The 12,582-nt window shown below is 44.3% G+C and overlaps 1 protein-coding gene across 5 annotated transcripts in view; it reads right to left on the bottom strand.

The window, feature by feature from the left end:
* DUSP16 (dual specificity phosphatase 16) overlaps positions 1-12,582 on the bottom strand; it is a 90,362-nt gene that overhangs the window by 21,052 nt on the left and 56,728 nt on the right. For all 5 annotated transcript variants that reach the window (XM_070453636.1, XM_070453638.1, XM_070453637.1 and 2 more), the window contains one exon: positions 9,379-9,542. In XM_070453636.1, coding sequence (XP_070309737.1) covers positions 9,379-9,542 — 164 coding nt within the window. The remainder of the gene's footprint in view (positions 1-9,378; positions 9,543-12,582) is intronic.

Below are 12,582 nucleotides of genomic sequence, written 5' to 3' on the forward strand. Positions count from 1 at the left end.
TACAATCCATGGGTCACAGAGAGTCAGACACGACTGAGTGACTAACACTTTCTAAGGGGGAAGGGGACATTATTGTGTTGAAATGGAGTGATAACAACTTAAACACAAAATGAAATGAGAAAAAAAAAGTGGCAGTTACTGCATCAGTAAGACTGAGTTAAAGGAGGAAATCACTAAAGATGTTACATATATACGTAAAACATTTTAATTCAAATAAATATACATTAATTAACTAATTTCTGATGTAGGACCTTCGTGTTTAGGGTTTTTTTGTTGTTTTTTCAACAGCTTAGCTGACTGGAGTTCTTTAGAAAATTACAACCAAATGCATCTACCATTTATAGTTTCCATTCTTTAAAGAGCAAGAACTAGTAAACTAATAAATCAGGACAGAATGTTCTAGATTTACAGGTGCCTTTCCCCACCTCTTAAGACAGAAAAAAAAACATAGAGCAATTTGTCTTTCCTGAATCTTTTGAAAACATTTAGCTGAGAGCATAGAAAAACAACCCTTTCCCCCCATTCATATTTCATTCATATATGTGATATTTTCATGAATGTACATCACTATAATAACAAGTACACTGGCCTAAATAGTCTGAGAACAAACACAATTGCCTCCTGGTGAGCAGACTATTCAAACGGGGCAACTAGCCCAGCGACAGCCCAGGGCCCACTGCTGCCCAGGGCCCACGGTGGCCAAGAGGGGGACTTCCACCTGTCTCCACCTGGGCAGCCAAGCAAAGGGTCAGCAGCTGCTGTCAGCTGAGGTGTCACATGACTGTTCTGTTCCCTTCTCTCCTGATTTTATTTATGGCCAGGTGTGTAAGTGCCCAAGAGTGTGTCTAATGTCACAGTGCCTGATAGCAGAACAGGGATGGAACCACAAGTGTGAAGAGTGCATGTGTATTACAGACTAATGATTATTTTTACTCACGGATAAATTTGACTTCCTAAGGGGACAATAGAGGATGGTTGGATGGCATCATCAACTCGATGGACATGAGTTTGATCAAGCTCCAGGAGTTGGTGAAGGACAGGGAAGCCTGGCATGCTGCAGTCCATGAGTTGCAAAGAATCAGACACAACTGAGTGACTAAACTGAACTGAACTGATGAGGAATTTATGTCATTCACTCAGTTTTGTTTCCGTGTGTTGTGGCAAGCATACACAACTCAACAGTCCTTTGTCCCCTAATTAAACACAGGCTTCCAGAGAGCAGTCATCTTACTCTGTTTAATATTTAGCTCAACTTTGCGCTCAGTTAGCTAATACATGTTTCCTATGGATAACGTAATCTGTCTTCTCTGGCCTTTCAGATGCCCTTCTGACACCCTGGCCTCTGAGTTCTCTGAGCACCTCACCTTGACCACTCCCTTCCCGGGGCCTGGTCTGGTCTCTGCTGTTACCAGTAACCACAACCACACACAACCCACTGCAGGACTGTGCCTCCTTCCCGCCAGCTTACTCTCCACCACCACCATGGCTAGAGTCCCTCAGTCCCCTCAGGACCTACAATCTGTTGCTCCTACCATCTCTCCTCTGTCCTTCCTCCTTACAATGTCTATCGTTCCTTCTGGGCCCAACTTAAATTCTGTGGTCAGTCATGACACAGTTGACCCTTGAACAACTCAGGCTTGAACTGCGCAGTTCAATGAATGGGCAGAAATGCATGGGCATTTCTCAACAGTAACTGCTACAGTACTGGGCTCCCCAGGTGGCTCAGTGGTAAAGAACCCACCTGCCAATGCAGGAGACCTAAGAGACATGGGTTCGATCCCTGGGTGGGGAAGATACCCTGGAGAAGGGCATGGTAACCCACTCCTGTATTCTTGCCTGGAGAATCCCATGGACAGAGAAGCCTGGCAGGCTACAGTCCATGGGGGTGCAAAGAGTCAGACATGACTGAAGTGACTTAGCATGCACACAGGCACTGCAGAATTACAGAATCCACCGGTGCTGAACTGGAGGATGCAGAGACCCTGCAGATGGGGAAGGCTGGCCATAAACAATAAGAGGACTAACCCCTGCACTGCTCAAGGGACAGTTAGAATCCCTCCCTCACTTTTAACCTGAACTTTTTAATATATATTTTTTTAGCCCCACCAAGTGCAGGATCTTAAGTTCTCTGATCAGGGATGGCACCCGTGCCCCCTGCAGTGGAAGCACAGAGTCTTAACTGCTGGGCTGCCAGGGAAGTCCCTCATCCTCAATTCCTGTGTCCCTCTGTCACTTCTTTGCACTCGCTTGGTAAGATCACAATAACTCTGGATAAATCTGGCTCGCCCCTGAGCCTGCATCTGCACTAGGCAGCTGGATGGGCCCGAGAGAAACACACCACCACGCTGCCAAGGGGCCCCTTCAGGTCCCACGCATCGGCAGGCACCGTATTCCCTCAGTCTTCTCCTGGCCTCTCTGGATGCCATTCCACCCCTTCCCCTTTCTCTTCCAACTCTCCACATGCCCTCCCTCACCCTCTCTCTCTGCTCATGGATGATCTTGCTTCCTACTACTCTGAGAAGATAGAAACCACCAGAAACAAACTTTAATAAATTTCCTCTACCACCATCCCTTCTGTCAGCACACAGGTACCAGTCCCAGGAAACTGAGAGCACGGCTCAGCGCGGGACTGCTCATTACCCGAATAATCTCACTAACCTCCCTCAGCTTTAGTTTCCTTACCTGTAAAATAGAGCTGATGAAGACTATTTTGTAAAGCTATTATGAGGATGAAGTGCCTTATGCACAATATACAAGTCTCATTAAATGTTAGTTCCCTTACTTTCTCTTATTTTTTTAATTTAGAAAAATTTTCTTTTTGGCTGTACCACATGACATGCAGGATCTTGGTTCCCCAACCAGGGATCAAACCTGGGCCCCCTGCAGTGGAAGTATGGTGTCTTAACCACTGGACCACTAGGAAGTCCCACCTAATCTTATTTCTAAAACAGTTAGTGGGAATGTAAACTTGTGTAGCTACTATGGAACATGGTATGGAGGTTCCTTAAAAAATTAAAAATAGAACTACCACATGCTTAGTCACTCAGTCATGTCTGATTCTTTTCAACCCTATGGACTGTAGCCCACCAGGCTCCTCTGTCTGTGGGGTTCTCCAGACAAGAACACTGGAGTGGGTAGGTAGATATTCCTCCCTTCTTCAGGGGATTTTCCTGACATAGAGATCAAATCTGGGTTTTCTGCATTGCAGGTTGATTTTTTACCATCTGAGCACCAGGGAAGTCTAGAACTACCATATGATCCAGCAATTCCACTTCTGGGTCTTTACCCAAAGGAAACAAAAATACTAACTCCAAAAGACATATGCAACCGTGTATTCACTGCAGCACAATTCACAAAAGTCAAGACATGGAAACAACTCAAGTGGCCACTGACAGATGAAGGGATAAAGAAGACATGGTATTATTATACAATGGAATATTATTCAGCCTTAAAACAGAAGGAAATCTTGCTATTTGCGGCAGCACAGATGAACCTTGAGGGCATTATGCTAAGGGAAGAAAGTCAGTCAGAGAAACACGAATACACCATATGTTCTCATTACATGCAGAATCTAAAAAACAAACAAATATCAAATTCATAGATACAGACAAGAAATTGGTGGACACCAGAGGCAGTGGAGGGGAGGGTGAAAGGTGGTCAAAAGGTACAAACTTCCAGTTATAAAATAAATAAGTGATGGAGAAGTAATGTACAGCACACTGATATAGATAATAATACTGTATTATATATTTGAAAGTGGTTAAGAGAGTGAAGAAATGTGTAACTATGTATGGTGGTATATGTTAGCTAGATTTACTGTGATCATTTAGCAGTATATACAAGAATTTAATCATTATGCTGTATAGTTGAAACTAATATAATGTTATATGTCAGTTATATCTCAATAAAAAATAGCCTGTAAATCATATGGTGTATGAACTATATCTCAATAAAGTTGTTGCCTACCCCTCAACCCCCAAAGCTTGTAATGTATATTTTTCAGTAATTCAAACTGCCCCTCCTCCTAATTGGCCTTAACTAGGGAAATTATGGGCTTACCTGTTTTCTCAGTAGTAAAGAACCCACCTGCCAATGTAGGAGACGTGGGTTTGATCCCTGTGTGGGGGAGATCCCCTAGAGAAGGAAATAGCAGCCCACTCCAGTATTCTTGCCTGGGAAGTCCCAAGGACAAAGGAGCCTGGCCGGCTACAGTCCATAGGGTCACAAAAACCGTTGGACATGACGTAGTGACTAAACAATAACAAAGGGAAACTGCATTGAATATAGCAGGTTGGGTATAAAAAAAGGGTTCAGTTGTAAAGCAGAAAAGATGACCCCCTAATAATTTTTTTTTAAGATTCTAAAAAAAGAAAGAAAGAAAAAATAAAATAAAAAGATTCTAGTTTCAAAACACAATTAAGAAAATGTTAAAAAATAATTTTTGTGAATCCAAAAATAAATCTTCATTTTACTACTATGGTTTGCAGTCACTAGTCTCTTCCCATTTAAGTTTGTTTCTCTTAAACCGTGAAATAAACTTTCCGCAATAGTGGGACTAATTTCTAAATGTGGGCTCTGTGGTCTTCTGAGTAGAGTAACATATGGAATGTAGATTTAATATATAGCCTTAATTAAACTGCTCTATTTGGTCCAGTTTCCTATGTTCACTTAGGCTGAGGACAGAGGTCTCATTAAATCACACAGGCACTCCAACTCTAAAGGGACTCTAAAGGGATTGTAATCTTTCTTTCTGAAGTCAACTGAATAAGTTTGTATTCGCCACTCCTTTTGCCTTCAGAATTGACCTACCTCCTCCAGCTAGCCCTTCTTAACCAGCCACACCCACTGTATCTACCACTCATCCTAGACCTTGGTATACTCCACCCATGGTGACAATAACAGAGTCCCCTATAAACCATGAAATGTGCTCAGTGCCTGGCATAATGCCTTGTCACTGGAGCCTCAAGTGAACACTAGGAGGCAGGAGTCATTTCAGTTTGCAGGTGAAGAAGCGGATTCCGTCACCTGGCTCAGGTGCTCTGCCTGGGGAGGCCAGCCAGCTGGGATGCAAATCCACCCCATGCAAAGCCAACCGTCACTCAAGCCCTAAGTCACCTGTCTCATGAACAGGTCTTGTCTAACCAACCTGCACTCTATGTGGTGTTCTACACACAGTGGACACTGAGTAAATATTTTTACCATTTTGACAACATGACCCTTTGTCTTCCTAGATCACAGAGAAAACTGAAAGCAGTATTTGGCTATACGGTATCTAGGCTCCTGCCTAACTCTCAAATGAAAATACCAGAGAAAGTGGCAGTAGTCCTGGTGATGGGCAGAACAGCAAGGCAGCACAGGAAAGCCAACTTTGCACATTGGAAGACTGAAAAAAGAAGCTACCCAGGGATTTCCCTGGTGGTCCAGTGGCTAAGACTCCAAGTGAGGGGCCCTGGGTTCGATCCCTGGTCAGGGAACTAGATCCTGCATGCTGCAACTAACGCCTGGTGCAGCCAAATAAACAAATAAATACTAACAAAAAAGAGGCTACCCAAAGAAGGCTGACAGCAGCCTGTTTAAAATGGGGAGAGAGGGGTAGAGTTGAGTTGGGTGAAGAAGCTGAACAGGTTCAGGCTCAAGAATGATGCGCGGTAGGTAATTCCATCACACATCCTGTGTGTAAGGGTGAAACCAAAGTCCACTTGGAATTTTAACTGATAAGAGAGGAGAAAACATCAAGAACTTTTGTCTTGAACATTTTAACCACAAGGCTCTGGTTCCAAGCGCAGTCAGATGTGAACCGGCACCTGCAAACTGCTTTAGTACAACTGCTATTCCTGTTCGGACTCCAGTACAAAGACCAGAGGAGGACAGAGTGTAGGAACGAAACGAACATGTGAGGGGAAGGGTGTTCTTTTCACTACCGATGCCTTCCTACAGTCTCCTACAGAACAGTCACGTCTCTGAGACAGACGTAAAAACAATCACATGAGCTGCAAGGTCTGAGGTGGAAGCCGGCGCATGTGGCTCATCCACAGCCAGAGGAGCAGTGACCACAACACACACACACACACACACACACACACACACACACACGAGGTTTCCAAGACCTAGTACCGAAATATGTAAAGTGCCAGTAAGTTTTACATTGATTGCCAGTTGAAATAATACTCTTGATATGGGGTGATAAATGTTATTAAAATTGATTTCACGGGACTTCCCTGGTGGTCGAGTGGTTAAGACTCTGCGCTTCCAATGCAGGGGGCATGGGTTCAATCCCTGGCTGGAGGAACTGAGATCCTGCATGTCAAGTGGTGCAGTCATAAAATAAAAAATAGATAAATATATTTTAAAAATTAGCACTTTTTTTTTTAACTTCTTTAAAAAAACAAGGCTATTGGAACATTTTGGATTATATGTGTGGCTTGCATTCTATTTCTATGGGATGGTTCTGGTATAGACTACGCTGTAGAAAAAGCAGGGAAACAATTTCAATTAGATTCCATAGACCATTAGAATCTCATTCCTTTGTTAACAGCCTCTTATGGAGATTTCCATTTTCCAGGAAATGAGGATTTCTGGTGTTCTATAAACACAGGACTCAGAGCCAGAGTAGACTAGGTTTGAGAATGATCTCTCCCACTGACTAACTCTGAAGTCAATGGCGTTTTAGTCCAAAATTGTGGGTAAGCAAGTCATACAACTCAGGGCCAACCTGCCTCTAAATCCTATTATGAGGGTTAAATGCAGTAACATAAAGAGTGCAGCACTTTATTTTCTTTTTTTTTGAGCCTAGCATTTTAAATGTTAAACACTATTATCCTCTTAAGAAAATTTCTATGACATGCTTTTAAGATACTTCGGTGGTACTCTGTTAAAAATAAATAAATAATACGACTAATAAAATTAGAGGTTTTGTGGTGTTTGTTCTCAAAAACTTCATCTTCTAAGTTTGACTAAAAAGGAATACACTGTTAGCGAAGATGATAAAATCTCCATCTTTGGAGAGCTCTGGAAATTAGCACACTATTTCTCCTGGAAAGTTTAAACCACACAGTGGAGCAGGAAGGTGAGTTTATGCTGCCTGAGAAAGAGAAGCAAGTGTGGTTCCAAAACTCAATGACGGTGATGGTGTGGAATTCGTGTAACATTTCTGGAATAGCAGTTTCCTCGCTATTGAATGAAGGAGGCTAAGTGGTCTGTAAGACTGCCTCCAGAACTAAGAGTTTTCTCAACTATGAATCCAGAGGTTACGTACATAGGCATTTCCATTCACCAGTTGAAAACACCCTTACGTCTCACACATCTGCATGTACGTAGGTTCTAAGGCCACTTTCTCAGGGTCTTGCAGAACGACCCTGCTCAAGCTGTTTCCCACAGCTTCTATAAGCCCAGTCTCCATTTCCTCTCAAGGCATAGATGGGTGTATCCTGTTTCCCATACAGACATTTAGAAGCCAATTAAAAATAGAAAACTATCTCCCCCTCCCACCTCAACTTCAAGTTCCAGTTTCACTGCTCTCACCCTGTGGGTGCTCACTTAGCTGTTAACTGATGCATCTGTTAAACCTGGAGAAGGTACAAAACATAATCATGGTACCGTTTCATTGAATATCAAAAGTAACAAAAATGACCTGTAATGCAATTATTGGTAAAAATCATCTGCTTGCCAGCTGACTGGTGAAGTTTTACGGGGGGCAATCCTGGACAGGATCCACAACCAGGAATTTTACTTCATTTTATTTTATTTTCTGATTTGAGGATTACATAAAGCATCTCCAGCTTTGCCCTAGGGATGTGTCTGACTGTAGGAAATTAACTTTGCTTGCTGTGACAAAGGGCTTCCCAGGGGGCGCTAGTGGTAAAGAACCTGCCAATGCAGAAGACATAAGAGATGCAGGGTTGGGAAGATCCCCTGGAGTAGGAAATGGCAACCCACTCCAGTCTTCTTGCCTGGAGAAGCCCATGAACAGAGAAGCCTGGCTGGCTACAGTCCATGGGGCCGCAAAGAGTAGGACACAACTGAAGTGACTTAGCACGCACGCTGTGACACAGTTTGCTTATTTCTCAGAGGACTAATAAGAATCACGTGCTCAAAGACATCATGACCCCACCAGAAAGTCTCAGTGCAAGCATGCACTATCAAATTTCAAATGCCTCACGGTAACAGCAGACATACTAACAATGTCCAGGCAAAATTTTGAAGATGCAGGGGTTTTAAGAGCAAAAAAAGAATAAAAGAAGTAGTAAAAAGAATGCCTCCTTGCTGCCCAATGATAGGGTGTTTTTGCTTTCCATGTGCTAAAGCAAGCCCGTTTGGAAGTTTATTTTTATAGCCAGTCCAATTCTTTCAGCTACTCAAGGAGAAATATTCAGGCAGTCCTTTTCACATGAGAAAGCAGCACTTGTAAATCACCAGCAGCTGAATTAAGATCTCTGATTGCTTTTTTAATTAGAGGTGATGTAAATAATACATTTAGGGCCTCCCTGGTAGCTCAGTCGGTAAAGAATCTCCTTGCAATGTAGGAGACCAGGGTTCAATCCCTGGGTTGGGAAGATCCCCTGGAGAAGGAAATGGCAACCCACTCCAGCATCCTTGCCTCGAAAAATCCCATGGACAGAGGAGCCTGGCGGGCTACAGTCCATAGGATCACAAGAGTCGAACATGACTTAGCGACTAAAGCACCACCAAATAAGAGGTTTGGAGACATCACTTTGCAGGCAGTTAGAGGTGTGTTCTAGTAACACTGGTTAAGAGCATAAAAGTTGTGGAGACAGACAGACCTTAGTTCAACATGGCTCCTCTGTCGGACACACCTGGCTCAGGATGGCTCACATCCTTTACATCCAGGATTCGTGTTCTTCCCTCTCCTATCTCCACCAGACTGCTTCAAGAAACCTCAGGCAGGGCATCTGCACTGCATCCTCTTAGCGCTGGTCCTCACCATCTTTTGACCCCCCTCCCCCACCCCTCTGGAAGGGGGAAGTCATCATGAAATCTTCCTCAATCCAAGCCACTCTGAGTTCTTTCCTAGTTGATGCAGCAAATGCACACATTTCTAAGTGTGAGCTAGTCTAGATGGTATTAGCCTTCCTGAGTGTGCCCAGTTACTGTAACAGAACATCTAAGAAAAGGGGGTGAAACTTCTGAAAATCCCTGTCCTGTCACAGGTCTCTTGGACCTGTAAGAACAGCACATCTGACAATGGCTTAGGTCTCTGACAGCGAACAGAACATCATAGCTGACAGCATGGGGGAGAAGGTAAGGCTGCTGGCTGGGGAGTTGCTTTGAGGACATTTGTATCTGAAAGGATGGCCCACTGGTGCCTCTCCGGCTGCTGTCAAGAAATCCTGCAATGAAGGATATTTTCAAAGCACCCACCTTGTTGAGGACATCTCGCTGGCAGCCAAGATAGAGATTGGGCAGAATTCGGGTTGGCCCGATGTTGGCAACAGGTAAGCAAGGCTGAGAGATGCAGGTGGGGACTAGGGTGGACTTTCCTTCACAGAGGCCAGGGAAACAGCGGGAGAACTCGGCAAACCCACCTAAGGATAGACATGGTAAAGTTACGCCGTGCACAGAGATGAAAATCAGCCTTCTGGTAACCAGTCAAATAAAGCTGTCTGAAAAGAAAAAGCAAATCCCACAAACGCAAGTGGATCCTGCCATACACGGAACCCTGGCCACAGCTGCTTGCTCTGGGGTACAGGCCAGCAACAGCCCTGGCTTACAGGGCCTCGAAAGGGGTCCCAGGCCCTGAAAGGCCCCCGTCCTTTTCTGTGTAACTTAAAGAGAACGGAAAGTAAGCGGCAAATAACCAAGCAGAAGTTAAATGGGGATAAAACAAATCCTCAACTGAGGCCAGGTGTTATTTCTTCAAAACACAGTCGATCAACTTAAGTTTCTTTCAGAATGAACTTTTTAAATCTTCCTACTATATAAATTTTTAATTTCAAAGATACCCACATACACCCTCTACTCTTATTCTCGGTATTGAGGGTTTCATAATAACTCGTGATTCCGGGGTCTCTTGCTCCTTTGCTGAGCACTTACTATAAGCAAGGGCCGACAGACTGTAACTGCTCAGGGTACATAGGAGGCCTTGCGGCAAGACTGCTGGACTCAGAGGAATTCACTTTTTTCTAGTCCTGTCCTTATAATGACCCACTTCATGACCTTTATTAGGTCACAATCTTGCTACTGTTAATGATGAGAAGCCCATTGGCTAAGGAGACACTCACCTTCTCTGGGAAAAGAAAAGATGAATAAGGTCTTCACTGGTTTTTCCAACCTAAATACTCCTTGTGATGCAAATCCAAACCCAGGAACTGAACATATTTTGATACATTTTCAGATAAATCCCTCCCTATCCAGCCCTCACTTACTAGGTACAAACTCAGGAACCAGAGAGACTCAGAATATGTAAATGTCTGTGTGTGTATGTTTTAAAATTTTCTATTTTGTATAGGAGTATAGCAGATTAACAATGTTGTGATAGTTTTAGGTAGCCAGCAAAGGCACTCAGCCATATGTACACACGTATATATTCTCCCCCAAACTCCCCTCCCATCCAGGCTGCCACATGACATTGAGCAGCGTTCCCTGTGCTATACAGTAGGTCCTTGTTGGTGATTTATTTTAACTATAGCACTGTGTACATTTTTAATACTATTAAATTAAAAAACAATTCACTTGTTGAGAAGATAGAGCAGTCCCACTCGTACCTCTTTAAGCCTTAAAAGGGACCCTAGAAGCTCATTAAATATTTAGCTCCATCTCCTTGAGCTACATTCTACACACCTTTCCCTCCCTTCTGGATACATACGAAACACACCCTCATCAGCTGCACAAGTGCAGGGAGCTGCACCTGCACCTGCAGGAGAAGTATCGCCCTTTTTTATCCCCTGTGTTGTTCAGGGCACGTGTCAGCAGGACCCTCCGGACACCTGTGTGCATCAACTGTGTTTGGGTGGCATGCACACTGCAGCAAGTTAGTGACAATAACCAGTCCACTTGCAAAACGTAAGTGTCCGTCACTAGCCTCCAACCCAGGGGTCTGGACTGTTTTTACCCATAAGCAGGTTGCTTGTAAAGTTCTTACGGGAACATGGGAGACAGAGTAGAAGGTTCCATTACAGGAATCCCACTTCCTCTGTGGAATCGACGGGATCCTCAGGGTCTGCACCTACTCAGAGTGCGGATTTCATGTCTCGCCCTTTCCAAACATCCTTCCAGCCACACAAAACTCACGGTCAACTGTACATGCTGCTCTCTCACTATCACCAGCCTATCCTGGGCATGTACACACACAGGGCATACAAATCAGACACACACACACACACACACTCACACACACAGGGCCTACAAACCACACACATGCACACATACATGGCATACAAACCACACACACACACAGCATACAAACCACACACACAGGGCATACAAACCACACACACACACACACACACACACACACTCTCACACACACAGGGCCTACAAACCACACACATGCACACATACATGGCATACAAACCACACACACACACACAGCATACAAACCACACACACAGGGCATACGAACCACACACACACACACTCACACACACAGGGTCTACAAACCACACACACACACAGCATACAAACCACACACACACACACGGCATACAAACCACACACACACACACGGCATACAAACCACACACACACACACAGCATACAAACCACACACACACACAGCATACAAACCACACACACAGGGCATACAAACCACACACACACACAGCATACAAACCACACACACACAAGGCATACAAACCACACACACACACAGCATACAAACCACACACACACACAGCATACAAACCACACACACAGGGAATACAAATCACACACACACACACACTCACACACACAGGGTCTACAAACCACACACACACACAGCATACAAACCACACACACACACACAGCATACAAACCACACACACACACACACACACGGCATACAAACACACACACACACAGCATACAAACCACACACACAGGGCATACAAACCACACACACACACAGCATACAAACCACACACACACACAGGGCATACAAACCACACACACACACACACCAAGGGCATACAAACCACCCACACACACACAGCATACAAACCACATACACACACACGACATACAAACCACACACACACAGCATACAAACCACACACACACACACGACATACAAACCACACACACACACACACACACACAGCATACAAACCACACACACAGGGCATACAAGCCACATACACAGGGCATACGAACCACACACACACACACACAGCATACAAACCACACACACACACACACGCCATACAAACACACACACACACAGCATACAAACCACATACACACACACGACATACAAACCACACACACACAGAGCATACAAACCACACACACACACAGAGCATACAAACCACACACACACACACACACACACACACAGCGTACAAACCACATACACACATGACCAAACATCCGAGGGAAGAAGAACACAGGCCCCTGTACTGAGTTCACATCCTGGCTTCACCACGT

Source organism: Odocoileus virginianus, chromosome 23 (genome assembly GCF_023699985.2).
Source record: "Odocoileus virginianus isolate 20LAN1187 ecotype Illinois chromosome 23, Ovbor_1.2, whole genome shotgun sequence".
Lineage (NCBI taxonomy): Eukaryota > Metazoa > Chordata > Mammalia > Artiodactyla > Cervidae > Odocoileus > Odocoileus virginianus.